The sequence below is a fragment of the Oncorhynchus kisutch genome, linkage group LG24 (assembly GCF_002021735.2).
Source record: "Oncorhynchus kisutch isolate 150728-3 linkage group LG24, Okis_V2, whole genome shotgun sequence".
NCBI classification, from domain to species: Eukaryota; Metazoa; Chordata; class Actinopteri; order Salmoniformes; family Salmonidae; genus Oncorhynchus; species Oncorhynchus kisutch.
Genome location: NC_034197.2, coordinates 27,220,376 through 27,244,781, shown reverse-complemented (window position 1 = coordinate 27,244,781; position 24,406 = coordinate 27,220,376). Strand labels below are relative to the sequence as shown.

At 48.0% G+C, this 24,406-nt stretch overlaps 1 protein-coding gene across 1 annotated transcript in view; it reads right to left on the bottom strand.

Moving 5' to 3' along the window:
• LOC109868995 (protein bicaudal D homolog 2-like) overlaps positions 1–24,406 on the bottom strand; it is a 78,787-nt gene that overhangs the window by 42,503 nt on the left and 11,878 nt on the right. The window contains exon 2 of the mRNA XM_020458798.2: positions 1,639–1,851. Within this exon, the coding sequence (XP_020314387.1) occupies positions 1,639–1,851 (213 nt within the window). The remainder of the gene's footprint in view (positions 1–1,638; positions 1,852–24,406) is intronic.

The following is a 24,406-nucleotide window of genomic DNA, read 5'->3' as shown; positions in this document are numbered from 1 at the left end:
GCAGTATTACTTATGGCTAGGATGTGGGGATTGAGCTCGGGCTGATTCCGGTGCGAGTCATCTGGCCCAAATGTATTACTTGGGTCTCGGGAAGATTCCGGGGAGAGTTATCTGGCTCAAATATATTACTCGGGTCTCGAGCCGATTGGGGCTACTCTCTGATTACATGGGCTGCTTTTTATAATTAGCATTTCAATATTTATTTTTCTATATTTTCTCATTGTTTCTGTGAACAAAAATACAATCAACATTTAAATTAAATTATTTAAGAGTCCTGTGTAGTATTTTGATACTTTGTGCAAGGCAATTGATAAGCATTAAAAACTTTGTGGATGGAGCCTCCCGAGTGGCGCAGCGGTCTAAGACACTGCATTTTTGCTACAGATGCTGGTTCGAGACCCGTGCCAGCCGCGCCCGGTAGACCCATGAGGCGACGCACATGAGTTAGCGGAGGGTTTGGCCGGCCAGGACGTCCTTGTCCCATCATGCTGTAGCGACTCCTGTGGCGGGCCAGGCGCATGCACGCTGACACGGTCACCAGGTGTATGATGTTTTTTTCCTGATGGGTATAATTTGTATGTATAAAATGTATAATAGTCATATTTAAAATGACTAAATCTGATAATTTTGTATACATTTATTTACATTTGCATCGGGCTGCTTCTGGGGGGATTCTGGTAAGATGCCGGTCAAAGTCGGCTGAATTCCGGTAGACGGAACCGGTCCGATGTACGTGGGCCGATTCTGGGCCGTCATTCAGTACTTAGGCTTAGTCCGACACCCGATTCCAGGCCGATTCAATCGGTTCTGGCCCCCTGGAAGAGGGCCGCTTCTGGGCTCATTCCTCATTGCTATCTGGGACTGGTTCATTGTTTAGCTAGCTAGCTTTCTCCTGGATTCACCTGATCAGTCTGTCATGTAAAGAGCAAGTGTTCATAATGTTTTGTACACTGAGTGTATATTCTTGTGTATTTATTTTTTTCCGATGTGCATTTGTTTTATATGACAATAGAACTGCATTGTTGAGGAAGTAATTGAGGTTGACGAGCTTGCAAGCAAGCATTTAACTGTACTGTTTACACTTGCTGTATCCTGTGCACATGACAAATCAACTCTGATTTTATTTGTGAATGTGAAAGAGTGTGTGTGTGCCAGTGATTGTGTAGTTGAGCATGTGCAAGTGTAATTTTGATTGCATTCATGCACAGGTTGTCAGGATCTGATCTCATATAACCAGTCTATACCTATTATCAAATCCAATCACGAATGGTCCAACAAACTAATCCAGTCATGGTCAGTGATGGTTAACTAAAATCTAGATCCAATCAAGTTATGATTACATATACTGCGTTTAGACAGGCAGTGCAATTCTGATCTTTTTTTCACTAATTGGTCTTTTGACCAATCAGATCAGATGTGATTGGTCAAAAGACCAATAAGTGGAAAAAGATAAGAATTGGGCTGCCAGTGTGAACGCAGCCAATGTGTCTTTTGTGCATCTAGGCTACACCCGTCCAGATATCAGGACGCATTTTAATACCAGGTGCAGATGGGGTATATTAGTCCGTATGCAAACTTGTATCTACAGTAGAATGTGGCAACTGAATCTATTTTTTCTCCCTCTTCTTCTCGTCTCACCTCTCTCATCTCCTGGGTGATGGAGGCCAGGCGTTCGTTCTCTGACTGGGTGTTGGTGAGGACATTACGGGCCTGGCGGAGCTCCGTCTGCAGCTCCAGGACCCGCTGCTCGTAATAGGCCTCCTTACACACCGCCTCCTGGATCAGAGACTCCTCCCTGCTCTCCCCGTCGGCAGCCACCTTCTTATGGTTGGAGTAGACTTGTCCAAACGCCTGGAGAGAGAGAGAGAGAGAGAGGGTTTGGTGAATGAGCTATTTTTCCCATTTGAAATTCTGTCATTTTGAAATGAGCCTACTTTTACAGCTGAGGTTCAGCTGGGGACAGAACAGAGAAGTGTTGCACCAATAACCCTGCCTCCTAAAATAGTCTACCCTGGAGAGAGAACCACTTAGAAGAAGGCAGTTCTAATAAAAACAGAAGATTTAGGCTGTAGGAAACCTCCTGGACAAATATCACCATCCCTCTCTGATTATAGAATTTAGTCTAATGCTCTTAAGGTCATTTAGGAGTACAGGCAGATCAAATGAGGAAATCATCCAAATCCCCCAGATTGAAAGTAGCAGATGGAGTTTAGAAAGGGAAGATGACTACTACCTCAGGGACACAAGGCGGGAGTGTTAGCAGGTTGGCCATTATTGGGATGACTCATGTACTGGAGGTAGCTCTTCAGGTTAGTCACTAGCTGGCATAGCCACAAAGTCAAAAAATCTGATTTTAAACCTAAAACTAACCTTAACTCTAACCACACTGCTAACCTTACATTTTTGTTTTCATGATTTTTTACGATATATAATTTTGACTTTGTACATCTAGTGGAACTCCTTCAGCTCTGCCTCCAGGACAAGATTAATCTCAATAAACGTCAACCTGTAGAGTGTGACAGTGTGAGACGGCTTGTATTCACTAGTCTGTTTTGTTTCACTGATTCTATTGGTCTTTAGTGGCTTGGGGTGGGTGACGGAGTGTTTATTCACTATTAATGGTTGCCGCTCTCTGGACTTTGGCCTTAATTTCTTAATGGACCACGAGGCAGCCCTTTTACAATGCCTGTTCAGAAATGTCCAGCCACACAGAGAGACTCTAGGTTAGGAGTCTCTCCCTCCCGCTCCCTGCGTCTCTCTCTCTCTCTCGCTCCCTGCGTCTCTCTCTCTCTCTCGCTCCCTGCGTCTCTCTCTCTCGCTCCCTGCGTCTCTCTCTCTCGCTCCCTGCGTCTCTCTCTCTCGCTCCCTGCGTCTCTCTCTCTCGCTCCCTGCGTCTCTCTCTCTCGCTCCCTGCGTCTCTCTCTCTCGCTCCCTGCGTCTCTCTCTCTCGCTCCCTGCGTCTCTCTCTCTCGCTCCCTGAGTCTCTCTCGCTCCCTGCGTCTCTCTCTCTCTCTCGCTCCCTGCGTCTCTCTCTCTCTCTATCGCTCCCTGCGTCTCTCTCTCTCTCTCGCTCCCTGTGTCTGTCTCTCTCTCTCGCTCCCTGTGTCTGTGTCTCTCGCTCCCTGTGTTTCTCTCCCTCGCTCCCTGTGTCTCTCTCTCTCGCTCCCTGTGTCTCTCTCTCTCTCGCTCCCTGTGTCTCTCTCTCTCGCTCCCTGTGTCTCTCTCTCTCGCTCCCTGTGTCTCTCTCTCTCGCTCCCTGTGTATCTCTCTCTCGCTCCCTGTGTCTCTCTCTCTCTCCCTGTGTCTCTCTCTCTCTCCCTGTGTCTCTCTCTCTCTCTCCCTGTGTCTCTCTCTCTCGCTCCCTGTGTCTCTCTTTCTCTTGCTCCCTGTGTCTCTCTCTCGTTCCCTGTGTGTCTCTCTCTCTCTCTCGCTCCCTGTGTCTCTCTCTCTCTCTCGCTCCCTGTGTCTCTCTCTCTCTCGCTCCCTGTGTCTCTCTCTCGCTCCCTGTGTCTCTCTCTCGCTCCCTGTGTCTCTCTCTCTCTCCCTGTGTCTCTCTCTCTCTCTAGCTCCCTGTGTCTCTCTCTCTCTCTAGCTCCCTGTGTCTCTCTCTCGCTCCCTGTGTCTCTCTCTCTCTCCCTGTGTCTCTCTCTCTCTCGTTCCCTGTGTCTCTCTCTCTCGTTCCCTGTGTCTCTCTCTCTCGTTCCCTGTGTCTCTCTCTCTCTCTCGTTCCCTGTGTCTCTCTCTCTCTCTCTCGTTCCCTGTCTCTCTCTCTCTCTAGCTCCGTGTGTCTCTCTCTCTCTCTCTCTAGCTCCGTGTCTCTCTCTCTCTAGCTCCCTATGTCTCTCTCTCTCTAGCTCCCTGTGTCTCTCTCTCTCTAGCTCCCCGTGTCTCTCTCTCTCTAGCTCCCTGTGTCTCTCTCTCTCTAGCTCCCTGTGTCTCTCTCGCTCCCTGTGTCTCTCTCGCTCCCTGTGTCTCTCTCTCCCTCTCCCTGTGTCTCTCTCTCTCCCTCTCCCTGTGTCTCTCTCGCTCCCTGTGTCTCTCGCTCCCTGTGTCTCGCTCTCTCTTGCTCCCTGTGTCTCTCTCTCTCTTGCTCCCTGTGTCTCTCTCTCTCTTGCTCCCTGTGTCTCTCTCTCTCTTGCTCCCTGTGTCTCGCTCTCTCTTGCTCCCTGTGTGTCTCTCTCTCTCTCTCTCTCGCTCCCTGTGTGTCTCTCTCTCTCTCGCTCCCTGTGTGTCTCTCTCTCTCTCGTTCCCTGTCTCTCTCTCTCTCTCGCTCCCTGTGTCTCTCTCTCTCGCTCCCTGTGTCTCTCTCTCTCTCTCTCTCTCGCTCCCTGTGTGTCTCTCTCTCTCTCGCTCCCTGTGTGTCTCTCTCTCTCTCGTTCCCTGTGTCTCTCTCTCTCTCGCTCCCTGTGTCTCTCTCTCTCGCTCCCTGTGTCTCTCTCTCTCTCGCTCCCTGTGTCTCTCTCTCTCTCCCTCCCTGTGTCTCTCTCTCGCTCCCTGTGTCTCTCTCTCTCTCGTTCCCTGTGTCTCTCTCTCTCTCTAGCTCCCTGTGTGTCTCTCTCTCTCTAGCTCCCTGTGTCTCTCTCTCTCTAGCTCCCTGTGTGTCTCTCTCTCTCTAGCTCCCTGTGTCTCTCTCTCTAGCTCCCTGTGTCTCTCTCTCTCTAGCTCCCTGTGTCTCTCTCTCTCCCTCTCCCTGTCTCTCTCTCTCCCTCTCCCTGTGTCTCTCTCGCTCCCTGTGTCTCTCTCTCTCTTGCTCCCTGTGTCTCTCTCTCTCTTGCTCCCTGTGTCTCTCTCTCTCTCTCTCTCTCGCTCCCTGTGTCTCTCTCTCTCTCTCTCTCTCTCCCTGTGTCTCTCGCTCTAAAAATAATACTCATCCTTCCATTACATATTTAATTTCCAATGCCCAACTGCAGTGATTTATCCGACAGAGATGAAAATTTCTCAGCTGGACTACAATCCCCATGTCTGGATTCACCGGAGTCAATCAGACATTTGACATTACTTTAAGCTGTTCCCCGGGCGCCGAAGATGTGGATGTCGATTATGGCAGCACCCCACATTTCAGGTGAAGGCATTCAGTTGTACAACTGACTAAGTATCCCCCTTTCCCTTTACTTTCTCTCTGCCCCCGACCCACACTCTACACATCCACTCCACAGTACACATTCACTCTACAGTACACACACTCTACACATCCACTCTACAGTACACACACTCTACACATCCACTCTACAGTACACACACTCTACACATTCACTCTACAGTACACACACTCTACACATTCACTCTACAGTACACACACTCTACAGTACACACACTCTACACATTCACTCTACAGTACACACACTCTACACATCCACTCTACAGTACACACACTCTACACATTCACTCTACAGTACACACACTCTACACATTCACTCTACAGTACACACACTCTACACATTCACTCTACAGTACACACACTCTACACATACACTCTACAGTACACACACTCTACACATTCACTCTACGGTACACACACTCTACACATCCACTCTACACATTCACTCTACAGTACACACTCTACACATTCACTCTACAGTACACACACTCTACACATCCACTCTACAGTACACACACTCTACACATTCACTCTACAGTACACACACTCTACACATTCACTCTACAGTACACACACTCTACACATTCACTCTACAGTACACACACTCTACACATTCACTCTACAGTACACACACTCTACACATTCACTCTACAGTACACACACTCTACGGTACACACACTCTACACATTCACTCTACACTACACATTCACTCTACAGTACACATTCACTCTACAGTACACATTCACTCTACAGCACACATTCACTCTACAGTACACATTCACTCTACACTACACATTCACTCTACACTACACATTCACTCTACACTACACATTCACTCCACAAGTACACATTCACTTTACAGTACATATTCATTCCACAGTACACATTCACTCCACAGTACACATTCACTCCACAGTACACATTCACTACACAGTACACATTCACTCTACAGTACACATTCACTCTACAGTACACATTTACTCCACAGTACACATTCACTCCACAGTACACATTCACATTCACGTCACAGTACACATTCACTCCACAGTACACATTCACTCCACAGTACACATTCACTCCACAGTACACATTCACTCTACAGTACACATTCACTCTACAGTACACATTCACTCTACAGTACACATTCACTCCACAGTACACACGGGCACGTGACTGTGGATGGATTTCCTAGTTTTACTGCGTTCTATAATAATCCCAGTAATTCCTTCCTATAGAGAAAAAAGGAAATCTGCACTTTAAAATTACAATTATGAAATTGACCCAGTTACAGCTGAAGAACCCCTGTGTAGAACTAGTTCATCGGTTACAGCCAGACATGACAATGACATCATGTCTAGTGCATGATAGACATCTCACGTGTTGACATTTCTGTGTTGGGGAGAGTTAGAGGGTGCAGGAAAGTAGATGGCATCGTTGATCAGATAAACATTTTGGTTGAGATCAACGGTATGCTTTCAGTGGAATCCAGGAATGGCTCTAGAATGGTGGAATGGTTCTGGCTGTAGCATGGAACAAGAAGTCAAGGACCTCAGGCCACCTACACCTTAGCTAGCACACATACCCACAGGCCTGGAGAGGCTTATGGTTTAGGAGAATGTAAACACAGGACTCATGGAACTGGAGGTCTCTTATGAACATGTCCCTAAATGCCCCTCTGAAGGCCAGCACTGCGTTAGGTGTCCACACAGAGTCAACACTGAGCTCATAGACCTTGGGATACCTTAATAGATGATAAATGACCACACTTCTAGTCCGTCTACATACCGTATCCACACGTTATGAGTTCTACCACACACACCATCCAGTGTGCCCCAAATCTAGTCCCCCTCTCCACCCAAACCTCATCAACCCTCTTTGATTAGATTGTCATTAAAAGTAGGGATTAACCAAATCAGAAAGTAGGGGAATCCTATCACTATAATCTGGGTGTTTGTGGTGGGGATTGGGGGGGACACTGACTGGGGGGCAGGCAGGCAGGCTTCAAACAGGGGGCACCCAGCCAAATTCTGCTGACCCAAGCCCCTTAATCTCAACCCCTACGTGTTTGGTTACTTTTGGGGGGGGATCCAGGCAGGCAGGCAGGCAGGCAGGCAATCTTAATGCGGAATCCCAGACACCCAGCCTAAAAATGCATCAATACAGCACCATATGTTTTAGTTAACTGTGAGAGGATGTGAGTGGGCATTAGCACATTGTGATATGGCCAATAAAATGGGCATACATGATACCACACAAAGATCTGTATGGTAGGTGACAACTGACACTTATGGATCTAACCAGACTTCTTGCTGGGTTCTGATCCCTATAGGAACCCAGGCAGTCCAGTCCGCAAGGCACATCATCACAGTTAGCTTCATCATCATGTGATGTTCTGAGGAGGCAGATGATGTGGTGTCATCTCTAACCTTCCTCTCCATCTGTCTGCTTCTCTTTCTCACCATCTCCTGTTCCCTCTTTCGTTCCATCCCTTTCTATAACAGACAGAATCACAGGGGATGTGATTACTAGTCATATGAGAGAGAAACTTGTGACTAATCTTCAAAGGGTAGGAGATTCGTACGGCTAATGATTTCTGTTTGGACTCTCATGAGTAAGATTTCTAATTAATTAATCACACAAACTTGAAACTCTACTCTACTCTAAGATCTGGTGAGGGCAGAGGCCTGTGTTTGGTATCAACTACCAGGTTCCTAAAAATGTGGACTGAGTATGACAACCAGGAAATTGGAGAATATGATTGGCCAACAGATCAGCAAACAAATCCTCCATTGTTCAATAGTTAAGACAGACTATTTTGTTAGTCAGATCATTTATGATCCTAGACACAGTTCCTGGTCAGGATGACTGACTAACTATTTAAGCCCAAAGACCACCTGATTTAAAGCTATACATCAGCTCAGAGAGAAGGTTAGAGCAGGGTACTAGGGAGGGCAGGTTAGAGCAGGGTACTAGGGAGGGCAGGTTAGAGCAGGGTACTAGGGAGGGCAGGTTAGAGCAGGGTACTAGGGAGGGCAGGTTAGAGCAGGGTACTAGGGAGGGCAGGTTAGAGCAGGGTACTAGGGAGGGCAGGTTAGAGCAGGGTACTAGGGAGGGCAGGTTAGAGCAGGGTACTGGGGAGGGCAGGTTAGAGCAGGGTACTAGGGAGGGCAGGTTAGAGCAGGGTACTAGGGAGGGCAGGTTAGAGCAGGGTACTAGGGGGGGCAGGTTAGAGTAGGGTACTAGGGAGGGCAGGTTAGAGCAGGGTACTAGGGAGGGCAGGTTAGAGCAGGGTACTGGGAGGGCAGGTTAGAGCAGGGTACTGGGAGGGCAGGTTAGAGCAGGGTACTAGGGAGGGCAGGTTAGAGCAGGGTACTAGGGGGGGCAGGTTAGAGCAGGGTACTAGGGAGGGCAGGTTAGACCAGGGTACTAGGGAGGGCAGGTTAGAGCAGGGTACTAGGGGGGGCAGGTTAGAGCAGGGTACTAGGGAGGGCAGGTTAGACCAGGGTACTAGGGAGGGCAGGTTAGAGCAGGGTACTAGGGAGGGCAGGTTAGAGCAGGGTACTCGGGAGGGCAGGTTAGAGCAGGGTACTAGGGAGGGCAGGTTAGACCAGGGTACTAGGGAGGGCAGGTTAGAGCAGGGTACTAGGGAGGGCAGGTTAGAGCAGGGTACTAGGGAGGGCAGGTTAGACCAGGGTACTGGGAGGGCAGGTTAGAGCAGGGTACTAGGGAGGGCAGGTTAGACCAGGGTACTAGGGAGGGCAGGTTAGAGCAGGGTACTGGGGAGGGCAGGTTAGAGCAGGGTACTAGGGAGGGCAGGTTAGACCAGGGTACTAGGGAGGGCAGGTTAGAGCAGGGTACTAGGGAGGGCAGGTTAGAGCAGGGTACTAGGGAGGGCAGGTTAGACCAGGGTACTAGGGAGGGCAGGTTAGAGCAGGGTACTGGGGAGGGCAGGTTAGAGCAGGGTACTAGGGAGGGCAGGTTAGACCAGGGTACTAGGGAGGGCAGGTTAGAGCAGGGTACTAGGGGGGGGGCAGGTTAGAGCAGGGTACTAGGGGGGGGCAGGTTAGAGCAGGGTACTAGGGAGGGCAGGTTAGAGCAGGGTACTAGGGAGGGCAGGTTAGAGCAGGGTACTAGGGAGGGCAGGTTAGAGCAGGGTACTAGGGAGGGCAGGTTAGAGCAGGGTACTAGGGGGGGCAGGTTAGAGCAGGGTACTAGGGAGGGCAGGTTAGAGCAGGGTACTAGGGAGGGCAGGTTAGAGCAGGGTACTAGGGAGGGCAAGTTAGACCAGGGTACTAGGGAGGGCAGGTTAGAGCAGGGTACTAGGGGGGGGCAGGTTAGAGCAGGGTACTAGGGGGGGGCAGGTTAGAGCAGGGTACTAGGGAGGGCAGGTTAGAGCAGGGTACTAGGGAGGGCAGGTTAGAGCAGGGTACTAGGGAGGGCAGGTTAGAGCAGGGTACTAGGGAGGGCAGGTTAGAGCAGGGTACTAGGGAGGGCAGGTTAGAGCAGGGTACTAGGGAGGGCAGGTTAGAGCAGGGTACTAGGGAGGGCAGGTTAGACCAGGGTACTGGGAGGGCAGGTTAGAGCAGGGTACTAGGGAGGGCAGGTTAGACCAGGGTACTAGGGAGGGCAGGTTAGAGCAGGGTACTGGGGAGGGCAGGTTAGAGCAGGGTACTAGGGAGGGCAGGTTAGACCAGGGTACTAGGGAGGGCAGGTTAGAGCAGGGTACTAGGGGGGGGCAGGTTAGAGCAGGGTACTAGGGGGGGGGCAGGTTAGAGCAGGGTACTAGGGAGGGCAGGTTAGAGCAGGGTACTAGGGAGGGCAGGTTAGAGCAGGGTACTAGGGAGGGCAGGTTAGAGCAGGGTACTAGGGAGGGCAGGTTAGAGCAGGGTACTAGGGAGGGCAGGTTAGAGCAGGGTACTAGGGGGGGCAGGTTAGAGCAGGGTACTAGGGAGGGCAGGTTAGAGCAGGGTACTAGGGAGGGCAGGTTAGAGCAGGGTACTAGGGAGGGTAGGGTCAAAGAGTTCAACCTTGTTCTTCTACTCCAACAACCATCATCCCCTCATCCCTCATCCCTCCCACTCACAAACACACCACCTTCCTCTAAACCTGTAACTATAGAGCAGAAGAAGGGGAATGGGTTGCTATTCATGCTCTCTAACAGGTTTAAACAAATCAAGAAGCAGAGCCTGTGGTGTCAAACTAAACTCCAGCTGTCTGAGATATTCTATTTTTCCCTCATGTTCCAATGGGAGAGAAGCAGGCTTCTTGTTAGAGGGGGTTGATCAGGGCCAACACTGCAGGTGGAAGAAGGGAGAGATCCTCCAGAGATACAGCAAGACCTTCAGAAGCAGAAGATCAAACTAGCAGAAGACTAAGTTAAGCCTCTTATCTGTTCTCTATCTACATGTGTATGCTGTAGTCCACTGAGAAAGGCCTGTCGTGAACTAATCGATTCCATTTTTTTTAACAAACATTGCCTCAGGGCCAAACTCTGTTGGAGCCCACACTATCCGGATAAATGCTATTCAGGTTTGGATCAGCTTCTCCAATCTCTGACCTTGTGATGATCCTTAAACTCCTGTTTAACCCCACACTGCTATCCCCTCCATATTCCATCACAAACAAACATACAACAACAAAATGGCCCTGAATGACAACCCCTGTCGTTCTCTGTAAACACCAAGGCAGTGACTTGCTCCTGCAGGTTCACGCTCTAAAACTGTTTCTCAAACTCGGTCCTCTGGATCCCAAGGGGTTCACATTTAGTTTTTTGCCCTAGCACTACACAGCTGATTGAATTATTTGAGGACCAAGTTTGAGAAACACTGCTCTACAACATCTGTAGAGTACAACCTTTCCTGACACAGGAAGCAGCGCAGACAGACAGACAGACAGACAGACAGACAGACAGACAGACAGACAGACAGACAGACAGACAGACAGACAGACAGACAGACAGACAGACAGACAGACAGACAGACAGACAGACAGACAGACAGACAGACAGACAGACAGACAGACAGACAGACAGACGAGTACAAAAAGGAAGAAAGAGAACCCAGATCTGGAAAAAGTTAATTAATCAAATAAAATACAATATTGATATCAAAGGAAGCTAGCAAGGGGAAATAGATGAAAATGTTATGATAGAGAGAGAGAGAGACAGAAAGAGAGAGAGAAGGAAGGACGATCTAACTGTTTTCTGGCCCCTACATTGCAGTCTCCACAGGGGCTGGATGGATGTGAGTAGCACACAGACCTAGAGACTGGTCCGTCAGCACACAACACACAACACAAACACACTGCTGTACTGCAGAAAAATAACACAGAAATTGCCAAATGAGTTTAACAACAAACCCAGGACTGTTCACTATGACAGCATCTCTAAGCCAGATTCTGATAGCTAAACGAATGGTACACACCCTGGCTGTATCCGATAAGACACCTTTGGGTACGCTCACAGGGCAATACCACTCTGGCAGGGCATAACACACCTAAAAGGCCACCACCACCCGCAGTACAGCCCAGAAACGTGAGAGAGAAGGTACAGTAGGCACCAAGACCTTTGGACCAGCAACAGAGTGAGACAGAGAGATTTGAAGATAAACATAGCTTCAACTAGGTCTAGATTGATTGTGGAAACAAAAATACTGACAACCAGGTTTAAACCAGTTAAATACTGTATTTAACACACACAAACCAGTTTATACAGTAACACACACACACACACACAGGTGGTAGTGTTATATAATGAGAGAGAGAGAGGGCCTGTACTGGTTACTCAGACAGTCAGTCAGTCACATAGCAGTTGATAATAATCAGTGACTTGACCCTGCATGCCTCTGCAGTGTCTCAGCTCCCTGAAGACTGCTCAGTGTTTCAGTGCACCTATACACAGACTATGCGTTGTGCGTAGGGCCCCACAGCCACTAGGGCCCTCAGAATTTGGTAGTGCATCCGCAGTTTTCCACTTGTTATGTCAGTCACTGACAGTCACTCAATTAGTGTATGTTAGCAGTAATCTGCTTATTCCCAGAAGGGGCCCCTGATACACATGCGTGGCCAATATATAGTGGGCCCTCTAATAGACAAATCCAAATCACACATTGGCTAGGCATGTGTATCAGGGGCCCCTCCATTGGCTAGGCATGTGTATCAAGGCAACATTTTTTCAGGGTTATGAACAGAGCAGTGGAGAGGGGAGGTTATAGCTAGCCTTGTACATCCTGATTTCGCAAGCTTACATTCCGTTTCACTAGCAGATGGTTCAGGATGATTCATACGAGACTAGGTTAAAGCCGGTTAGAGAGAAAAACAGTCCAACTCAGTCGTTCTTCCTGCTTCGTGAATCACACCTCACAAACAGAAACATCCTCCCTCTCTCTCTTCCTCTTCCTCCCTCTCTGCCCCGCTGTCTCTATCTGTCATTCCCAGAACACTGCACAGAGGTTTTTCTCTACCTTTCACAGCTTCAAGGTGTGTCTGCAGTTTCTATATTTAGTGCCCATTGCCAAATGCTTACAATTATGGATTTCTACAAGTGTGTTCTTCATAATGGACATACAAACACTGACCCTGGCACTTGAGGTTCTCTCACATTCCCTCACTCCCTCTGACAGCATCTGAGGTCATTTCTATTGCTAAACAACAAAAGAGCTGACCCTGTTTTTCCCTCATCTGCATGCTACTCCTATAAAGCCTTGGTGAGGAATGTTAAGCCTTTCACATGGATATGTGTGGTTCTGCTACTCATTTACCCAGAGAGCAGTGGCACTGGTGGTTGATGTGCTACAGTGATCTCAAAGCCAATGGCAACGTGTTAATGAGTGACAGAGAGCTAATTATCACTACTGTCTGAACGAGCCTCCTCACCAGCTCGAGAGAGAAAGAGAGCGAGAGAGCGAGAGAGAGAGAGGTAGATTCCTCACATCACAACATGGTTAACGCTGTTCATTCCCTATAGTTCAAACCTCATCTCCTTCATCATGGAACACCTTCAGTAGGCTTTCATCATGTCACATGGAAAACATGTGATCTGGGCTATGTTACCGTGACAACTGGGCCTGTTCTATAGTACATACAATTCTACAGATATAAATCAAGTAACATATTTTCCCTCCAACTCTCAGCAGATCCAGACATGAGTCATCTATCAGGAGATAAAACGATGATGATCTGATTAACGACGAGGTCCTTCATTGTACGGACCTGTTTCAGAATGAGAGAATCATAATTTCCAAGAGTGAGAGAGAGAGGAGAGAAGGAGAGAGGAGAGAGGAGAGACAGGAAAAGTAGAGAGAGAGAAGGGGAAAGGAGAGAGGGGGAAGGGAGAGAGAGAAAAGGGAGAGAGAGAAAAGGGAGAGAGAGAAAAGGGAGAGAGAAAAGGGAGAGAGAAAAGGGAGAGAGAGAAAAGGGAGAGAGAGAGAGAAAAGGGAGAGAGAGAAGGGGAAAGGAGAGAGGGGAAGGGAGAGAGAGAAAGTAGAGAGAGAGAAAAGGGAGAGAGAGAAGGGGAAAGGAGAGAGGGGGAAGGGAGAGAGAGAAAATGAGATAAACGGAGGCAAAGACATTAGCTATTGTCTGGGAGAAAGCCCCATTGATTCTCTGCACTGAAAAGAGCCATTGGGCTATTATTTATGCACATGCGCACACACTTTTTACACACTTGCTATTGCGTATTTTCATTTGTCCTATTTGCCCTGCAGTGAGGTGTACTCCAGCACCTGGTGCTCCATGTCGGGGCTCGCTCTTCCTCCAGACAGTGTTCAGAGTTCTCAGTACTGCTGGGGTTTCGAAACACACAGTGATGGGAAGGAAAACCATACCAAAGAGCCTAGGGAGCAGTGTGTGAGAGGTTAGACACAACAGGCAAACGCACACTAAAGCATTGAAACGCACAGACAAATAGCAGAATTGGGTTTTATCTGGATGGGGATCATCAAAGTGTTTTTGTGTTTTCCTCTCCTCATCATGAGATTAAAGTGCCAGAAGATGAGGGGGCTGAGACATCTGAACTTCATCCCCTAAAACCTACTACTGCAGGCCCGGGAGTTTGCACACCTCCAGAGTAGTGCTGGGAATTGCCACGGACCTCACGATACAATATTATCACGATAGTAAGGTGCGATTCTTATCGATACGATACTGCAATTGTATTGCGATTTGATTTTGCTCACGGAAAGAAAAGAGAGAGCCATGAGAGAAGTTTTGATCAGTCAGAGAAATAGAAGTGCTGAAAACATGTTGGCTCACTATTTAAAAAGAAGATGAAGAACAAGCAATAGGATGATAAATACAGGAGTATTGGCGCAGGTACAGCCAACTAGCACTACCTCCAGTAGAACATATATATATTTTATTTTTATTTTTTATATATATATATTTATTTTTACAAATTGATACTTGGAGTCAAATATCAATACAATATTGCGATACGTAACTGTATTGTTTCCACCCCCCATAATTTCTCTATAATAGAAGGGCTGGAGGGTCACGTTAGATGGAGAATGCCAGACACAGAGAGAGAGGCTGGAGGAATGAAACCCCCTCGCTCACACACACTACACACACACTGCAGTGTCTCTGTACTAGAATCAGACTCAGGAGGCCCTTTACACGGCTGACAGAATACTTCTGCTCCGCTACAAAACAATATCAGTACAATCAATTAAGCCTACAGTGTATATCTATGTGTCTCCTCTCAAAAAAGGGAATAGACTACTGTGGCTCTCAAGCTTTCCACTTAAGTCTGATTAGTGCTATAATCAGATGTCATTGGAGAGAATCACCTAGGCCTAATTTCTTATTCAATGAAAGTACTCCTAGTAGCTGTGTTAGCGATTCTGTCAGTGTGCTATCTTCATGTTTAACCCTTATATTGCCAGGTTAGGAAGCTGAGAACACATTCTATTTTACAGCAACAACGAAGGGAAGAGGAGAAAGGTTAAATGTGTCAATTGGAAGTTTAGTGAAACACCTGCAATGGAAGGACCTAGAACCTTGCACTGTTATTGGACTAGATGATAGAGAGAGAGACAGTGTCTGCATGTGTATCGGTCCGGGCCTCAGTGGGTCAGTATTACTGTGTTATTACAGGGTAAAAGCACTCATCATGGACTTTGCCGTGGCACTAACCAACAGAGCTCAGCATTAAAACACATTTTTCTTTTTTTAATACATTATCTGTGGGTGGATCTTAGCAGTTCAGGCCTATTAACCCTGCCTGTCTACCCATTTACACTGCTCCAGCCAAATGTCACGCCCACTAACGTTTCTTCTCCACGATGAGTCTGGATTTAATCTCATTCCCGATGACTTCTCGAATGCAAACCCAATCAAAGATTTCTGATTGGTCCCAGAAACTGATGGGCTGGGCCAGAACCTGAACACGTGTGCAAAGCAGCGTTTAGGAAATACTCATTGGCTTTGATACTCTGATTCATTACAGATGATCCAATTGCTGATGACATGTTTTGTACAATGGCCCTCACTTTAACATCAGCACAAACAACTTCTTGCCTTTATGGTAGGGTGGCCAGATGGAAGCCACTACTCAGTAAAAGGCACATAACAGCCCTCCTGCCAAATGGCAGGAAACCTGGCACAATCCCTACGGTGAAGCATGATGGTGGCAGCATGATGATGTGGGTATGTTTTTCAGCGACACAGACTGAGACACGAGTCAGAATCAAGGGGAAGATGAACGGAGCAAAGTACAGCGAGTTCCTTGATTTTAAAACCTGCTCCAGAGCGCTCAGGACCTCAGACTGGGGCATTCACCTTCCAACAGGACAACGACACTGAGCACACAGACAAGACAATGCAGGAGTGGCTTCGGGACAAGTCTCTGAATGTCCTTGAGTGGCCCAGCCTCTCTCCAACATCTCTGGAGAGACCTGAAAATAGCTGTGCAGGAACGCTCCCCATCCAACCTGACAGAGCTTGAGAGGATCTGCAGAGAAGAATGGGAGAAACTCTCCAAATACAGGTGTGCCAAGCTTGTAGCTTTATACCCAAGAAGACTCCAGGCTGTAATCGCTGCCAAAGGTGCATCTACAAAGTACTGAGTAAAGGGTCTGAATACTTATGTAAATGTGATATTTCAGTGAATCTTTTTATTGTGCAAACATTTTTTTTGAAACATTTTTTGCTTTGTCATTATGGAGTATTGTGTATAGATTGATGCACTGTACGTGAGGTGAGGAGGTAGGGTAGGGTAGGGTAGTTTTCTGAACGGGTTCAACCTGAAATGAGTTAGTGGTTTATTTACATAGAAAAAACACTGGAAGTTAAAAGTCTACAGAAAAACGTGTTATTTCTCCCTACCAGAGAAAAAGTAGTTATTCTGCCAGGGTGCTGTTTCGCAATGCAAAGGAGGGAAGCCAAATAACTCCAAGCAATTTTCTGCTTATTTGCCTCCGGTCTCAACAGAAAATGTATGTAACGGACGGGTTAAACTAGTAATACATACAGTCTACTGAATAGTAAGGGAGGGGCATGTTTTTTTCTGGTAGTGGTTTTAATCCAGTCAATTGAATAGTAAGGAACCATCTGTATAATATATGAGAGGATATTTATATGTAGCAGTCTATAGAAAATAAGGCAAGCAGCTGTAGGGGCCTGTCCTCTAGAGGTTATTTATGCAGTCTATTGTCTGGCTGCTAAATCTTCAATTGCCCATGAGGAAAGGAAACTCTCTCAAGGGAGGGTACTGATTCTAAAGCTCCATACATCAGGCGCACCTATCAGAGCCTGTCTCTGGTGTTGATATCATTACTCATATCAGAGCCTGTCTCTGGTGTTGATATCATTACTCATATCAGAGCCTGTCTCTGGTATTGATATCATTACTCATATCAGAGCCTGTCTCTGGTATTGATATCATTACTCATATCAGAGCCTGTCTCTGGTGTTGATATCATTACTCATATCAGAGCCTGTCTCTGGTATTGATATAATTACTCATATTAGAGACGCTCGGTGCAGCACAGGCTCATTCATGATTTAGTCTCTCTATGATTTGCAATACAAAGACAGCCTTATCTGGTGCCAGGCTGTGTGTCAGTTGGTCCTCTGCCACTAAACAGAGTGAGATATGTTTCTCTGACAGGCTGAACCCATATTCTGACATGATTTACAGTTCTACACCAATGAAGCGAATTAACTGTGTATAACCTCTCCATTCCCCTCAGACTCATTCTTCGTAATGTCACTGGGGACAGACTCGGGAAGGTGGGGGGGGGGGGGGGGTGGGGGGGGGTGGGGGGGGGTTGAGCTGGTACTTAACAGATCGCATTTTAAAATCAATCCAGAGTTCATAAAGCCAGGTGTCATTTCATCTTCATTATCTTACATTAGATGAATACTGTATACGAGACCTCTCCATCATCACAGCCCCATATATCACTACTCAGACATGTCTAATCAATTAGGAGGTGAGGAAGGGAGTAGGGTGAGGGTTAGGGAGGGAGGGAGGGAGGAAGGAAGGAAGGGAGGGGGGTAAACGATATACCAGATTTGCCTCCTTCCTGTGCATCCCCAACTCATTTATTCACTCACCTAATGTATCCCTCATTCCAAATCCCTTCCTTCCCTCTCTCTGCCCCCTTACGGCCCAAAACCCTCACCCTCTAGTCCACACCCATCCACCTGTCACCCTCTATTCCACACCTCACCCTCTATTCCACACTCATCCACCCCTCACCCTCCATTCCACACCCATCCACCCCTCATCCTCTATTCCACACCCATAAACCCCTCATCTATTCCACACCCATAAACCCCTCATCATCTATTCCACACCCATCCACCCCTCATCCTCTATTCCACACCCATCCACCCCTCATCCTCTATTCCACACCCATCCACCCCTCATCCTCTATTCCACACCCATCAACCCCTCATCCTCTATTCCACACACATCAACCCCTCACCCTCTATTCCACACCCACCAACCCCTCACCCTCTATTCCACACCCACCAACCCCTCACCCTCGATTCCACACCCATCAACCCCTCAACCTCTATTCCACACCGATCAACCCCAATTCCTATCTGCTAACCCACCCACCCAACCAACCCAGTCTCTTGGCTAGCCCCCCCTCCCCCCAACATAGACAGAGAATAATGACCCCTTTCCTACTAGCAGTAATTGGTCTCTGGGTGTGGGGGGCTAGTCACTCCTGCCCTCTCTCCCAGTGGGGTTAATTCTCAGGTCAGGAAGGTACAGCCCTGCCATATGAGACCCAATCAATCATACAGACAGACACACAGACAGACACAATGTCACATACATTAACCATTCTGTATTACAATGACAAATTGCTGGGTTTCATATGCACACTATCCTTCAAGTGAGAAATTAGTCCAAGCGAAATGCATGGATGTTCACTTCCAAGAACTGCATTGACTTTCTGTCAAATGATGGATATCTCATCATTAGTCTACCTTAATATACTTTAACTCTAACATACACAATGCAGTGAAATACTTGGGAGACTGTATTCAGTGCAAATGCAGGCCACATATTCCTCCTAACACAGCCAAACAATGGTTAAGCACTTCCCTTTTGAGCCGTGGCTCTTTAAACTCATTAGGAAGACTTCTGGTGTAACCGAGCAGGGTTTTGCACTCCTCTATTCACACCTAAAAGAGAGGAGGCTGGTTCCCACAGGAAAGCCTGGCACTGGGCCTTGCCACCCCACCCCCCTCTCCCACTCTCCATCTCTTAGTCCCAGTTCTCAAGGACCCCTGAGAGACTGGCACACATCCAATTACAATCTCCCCATACCTACCCTCTTTTCCAAAACACACACAATCCCCCTACCCCTTCCTAGGCCTACAAGTCCCTTGTGATCGGTCTTGATCCACCCCTCCTGCTTCACCCATTTTCTATCACCATCCCTCCCTGCCTCCCCTCCTACATGTCTGACATACAATAGCACATATAGCAGTGTTCCAGTTACGTTTCCCTGACTATGGTCCACTTTCCTCCACACCCACCCAGGCTCCACACCCACCCAGGCTCCACACCCACCCAGGCTCCACACCCACCCAGGCTCCACACCCACCTAGGCTCCACACCCACCTAGGCTCCAGATCCACCCAGGCTCCACACCCACCCAGGCTCCACACCCACCCAGGCTCCACACCCACCTAGGCTCCACATCTACCCAGGCTTCACACCCACCCAGGCTCCACACCCACCCAGGCTCCACATCCACCCAGGCTCCACACCCACCCAGGCTCCACATCCACCCAGGCTCCACATCCACCCAGGCTCCACACCCACCCAGGCTCCACACCCACCCAGGCTCCACACCCACCCAGGCTCCAAGGGGATACTGCGGGAGAAAGGAGGAATACTGGGGGATAAAAGAAAGGGGATACTGCGGGAGAAAGAAGGAATACTGGGGGAGAAAAGAAAGGGGATACTGCGGGAGAAAGGAGGAATACTGGGGGAGAAAAGAAAGGGGATACTGCGGGAGAAAGGAGGAATACTGGGGGAGAAAAGAAAGGGGATACTGCGGGAGAAAGGAGGAATACTGGGGGAGAAAAGAAAGGGGATACTGCGGGAGAAAGGAGGAATACTGGGGGAGAAAAGAAAGGGGATACTGGGGGAGAAAGGAGGAATACTGGGGGAGAAAAGAAAGGGGATACTGCGGGAGAAAGGAGGAATACTGAGGGAGAAAAGAAAGGGGATACTGCGGGAGAAAGGAGGAATACTGGGGGAGAAAAGAAAGGGGATACTGCGGGAGAAAGGAGGAATACTGGGGGAGAAAAGAAAGGGGATACTGCGGGAGAAAGAAGGAATACTGGGGGAGAAAAGAAAGGGGATACTGCGGGAGAAAGAAGGAATACTGGGGGAGAAAAGAAAGGGGATACTGCGGGAGAAAGGAGGAATACTGGGGGAGAAAAGAGGAATACTGGGGGAGAAAAGAAAGGGGATACTGCGGGAGAAAGGAGGAATACTGGGGGAGAAAAGAAAGGGGATACTGCGGGAGAAAGGAGGAATTCTGGGGGAGAAAAGAAAGGGGATACTGCGGGAGAAAGGAGGAATTCTGGGGGAGAAAAGAAAGGGGATACTGCGGGAGAAAGGAGGAATACTGGGGGCGAAAAGAAAGTGGATACTGGGGGAGAAAAGAAAGGGGATACTGGGGGAGAAAAGAAAGGGGATACTGGGGGAGAAAAGAAAGGGGATACTGGGGGAGAAAAGAGGAATACTGGGGGAGAAAAGGGGATATTGGGGGATCAAGGGGGATACTTGGAGAGAAAGGGGGAGAGAAATGGGGATACCAGGGGAGAGAACTGGGGATACCGGGGGAGAGGAATGGGGATACTGGGGGAGATATTCGGGGAGTGAGAAGGGACCCAAATTGACTGGCCTACTTGCACTGAGGGCCTGGTGGAAGACAGGGGAGAGGGATGGGGGGGGGGGTTAACAGAAGGCCTGGGGCCATAGCCTGGAATGAGAGGGTGGCCCAGTGGAGCTGGGTCTGGTAGTGTGGTGGGACTCAGAAGGCAAACCATGGACCCACCCAGATACACTATACACACAGTGCCCCCAAGCTCTTCAACATGGTCATTCAAACAGTGAGCCGCAGTCTGCAGTGTAAGATGGCTGGATGGATGCATAAATTAACGGAGGTATTTCATCACCGAGTCTGACACCTCATCCCAATATAAGCTCTACTTTCCATGTCTGTGCCCCTGAATTGAAGATAGGGGTGGGGCTGGTCACACCTGTGTGTGTGTGTGTGTGTGTGTCAACTAATGCCATAAACATCATTATTCCTGCGCTCTGTATTATGCTAATAATACCCCCTCCCCCTGCCCCTCTTTTGTTTTTGGGTATGCTCCCGTACCCCAAGGGGACCTCTTATACACCATCAGGGTCAATTCTCCCTCTATATGCCCTGAGGGTGTTCTCCTGTGGGAGAGGCTCAGGAGGGGAGGTGGATCCAATCTCCCATACAGCACTGAGCACGTGTGTAATGGCCAGGTCATTAGCACATTCACCCACATACTAGAGCGTGAGTATGTGTGTGTTAGATTAGAACACATTAGTAGATGCTGGTTAAGGACCACATCACAGCATCAGCTCAGAGGGGTAGGTATCCTCCGTTTCCTTGGCGATAGTCAGAACAGGAAACAGTGCATTTAAACACCCCACTGAGAGGAAACCAACACATTGCTTCCACAAACACCCATCTTCATTGCCTGACGACTCATACAGTATTGAATTTCCCTGCTCTGTCTATCACAATACATTAATCTTGGGGATGAAACGTTTGTGGGTGTGGCGTTTGGACGGAGCAATGTGTATGGATAGCCAGGCTACCATCTTCAGTATTCAAAACATAAAGGGGGGGTGGACAGGGATTTTAATTAACTCTATGCCTCTGCTCTGTACCTCTTATTCTCTCAAAGATGTCCGGTCTGGTCCATAGAGCCATATTTCATCTGCTTCCGTACTCCTATAATTAACCAGCTAGGGCTATGTTGAGGTAAACAGGATGCATGGCTGGACTGTAATTCAATAGAGGGAAGGAGCTGTGAGGAGCAACAGGGAGGTAGCTGAGGGAGAGCGGAGGGAGGGAGTCAAGACGCCATGGGTTAGGAGTGAGGAGGCCAAGCAGGGTTGAGACTTGACGCCTCCAAAGATGCCCTTGAAGTATGGCCTTATCTCTCTTCTCTTAACCTCTGAGGAGGGCTGGGGGCAAGAAAGATGTCTTGTGGGCTCTGAAGCAGAGACATGACATTTGTTAAAGACTTTTTCCACATTTTGTTACAGTCTTATTCTAAAATTGATTAAGTCGTTTTTTCCCTCATCAATCTACACACAATACCCCATAATGAGAAAGCTAAAATAGGTTTTTTATAAATGTTTGCACATTTATTGCATATGAAAAACGGAAATATCACATTTACATAAGTATTCAGACCCTTTACTCAGCACTTTCTTGAAGCACCTTTGGCAGCGATTACAGCGTCAAGTCTTCTTGGGTATGATGCTACAAGCTTGCTTGGCAAACCTGTATTTGGGGAATTTCTTCCATTCTTCTCTGCAGATCCTCTGAAGCGCTGTCAGGTTGGATGGAGAGCGCCGCTGCACAGATATTTTCAGGTCTCTCCAGAGATGTTCGATCGGGTTCAAGTCTGGGCTCTGGCTGGCTGGGCCAAGAACATTCAGAGACATGTCCTGAAGCCACTCCTGCATTATCTTGGCTGTGTGCTTAGGGTTGTTGTCCTATTGGAAGGTGAACCTTCGCCCCAGTCTGAGGTCCTGAGCGCTCTGGAGCAGGATTTCATCAAGGATCTCTCTGTACTTTTCTCCGTTCATCTTTCCCTCAAACCTGACTAGTCTCCCAGTCACTGCCGCTGAAAAACATCCCCACAGCATGATGCTGCCACCACCATGCTTCACCGTAGGGATTGTGCCACGGTTCCTCCAGACTTGACACTTGACATTTAGGCCAACGAGTTCAATGTTTGGCTGAGCGGCCAGCTCTAGGAAGGGTCTTGGTGGTTCCAAACTTCTTCCATTTAAGAATGATGGAGGCCACTGTGTTCTTGGGGACCTTCAATGCTGCAGAAATCTTTTGGTACCCTTACCCAGATTTGTGCCTAGACACAATCCTGTCTTGGAGCCCTACGGACAATTCATTCGACCTCATGGCTCGTATTTTGCTCTGACATGCACTGTCAACTGTGGGACCTCATATAGACAGGTCTGGGCCTACCAAATCATGTCAAATCAATTGAATTTACCACAGGTGGACTCCAATCAAGTTGTAGTAACATATCAAGGATAATCAATGGAAACAGGATGCACCTGAGCTCAATTTCAAGTATCATAGCAAAGGGTCTAAATAAGGTATTTCTGTTTTTTATTTTTAATACATTTACAAACATTTCTAAAAACCTGTTTTCGCTTTGTCATTATGGGTTATTGTGTTTAGATTGATGAGGATTCTTTTGTATTTAATCCATTTTAGAATAAGGCTGTAACGTAACAGCATTTCGAAAAAGTCAAGGAGTCTGAATACTTTCTGAATGCACTGTAGGTCTTAAATCCCAAAATGGGGAGAGGGAAGGTACAGTGTTGCTCACAACAAGCAGAGAGGAGCAGGGTAGGGTGGTAAGGCTATCTGTTTCCCTGGATCCGTTAGGGGTGTGTGGGTGTAAACTAAACTACTGTATCTCAGGTCACCTGGAGCGCTTGGCAAGGCAGAGAGCATAAACAGGGTTTGATGGCGATCCGATAATAGAGTCCACACACTTTCATAAAAGGAACTATGCAGGCGGGAGTCAAGTAAACACACACACACACATCTGATCCATTTATATAACATACAGTATACTTGCAGAAACAGCATCACATAACCACCCTGACACTGACAGGCATTTACTCTTGACCAGGCAGAGAATAGAGAGCCTATCTCCAGAAACACTACATAACCAGGTGATGGTCAGTGCAAGTACAAATAGCATGTATGGGTAAGTGAATCTAACACCAGTGACAGTACCCAGTGTCTAGCCGAACACCAGTGACAGTACCCAGTGTCTAGCCGAACACCAGTGACAGTACCCAGTGTCTAGCCGAACACCAGTGACAGTACCAAGTGTCTAGCCGAACACCAGTGACAGTACCCAGTGTCTAGCCGAACACCAGTGACAGTACCCAGTGTCTAGCCGAACACCAGTGACAGTACCCAGTGTCTAGCCGAACACCAGTGACAGTACCCAGTGTCTAGCCGAACACCAGTGACAGTACCCAGTGTCTAGCCGAACACCAGTGACAGTACCCAGTGTCTAGCCGAACACCAGTGACAGTACCCAGTGTCTAGCCGAACACCAGTGACAGTACCCAGTGTCTAGCCGAACACCAGTGACAGTACCCAGTGTCTAGCCGGGTGATAGTGAAAATCATGGGACTAACAAGCCTTTCACTCTCAGAATATGTGTAATAATAATCATCAGCACAATCATTGATATAGGACATATGTAAGAGAGACAATTAAGAGACACAAGTTAGATAAAAAATGTGCTGAAGAGTACATTCTGTGGTGAAGACAAAACGTCTAGCCTAATCAGCTAGTTGAGGAACGGACAGAATGTGATGACGGAGAGATAAAAAACAACAGAAAGAGGAGGAGGACAGGAGAGGGGGGGAGAAGTGGGGAAGGAGAGGCTCCCCTCCGTCAGTTCACAGCACCAACTCTGTAACATACACGCACACAGGCATGCACACATGGTCTCAGATGGCCCATTCAAACACATTGGGTTCTTTGTGTTGAGGGATTTATGAAG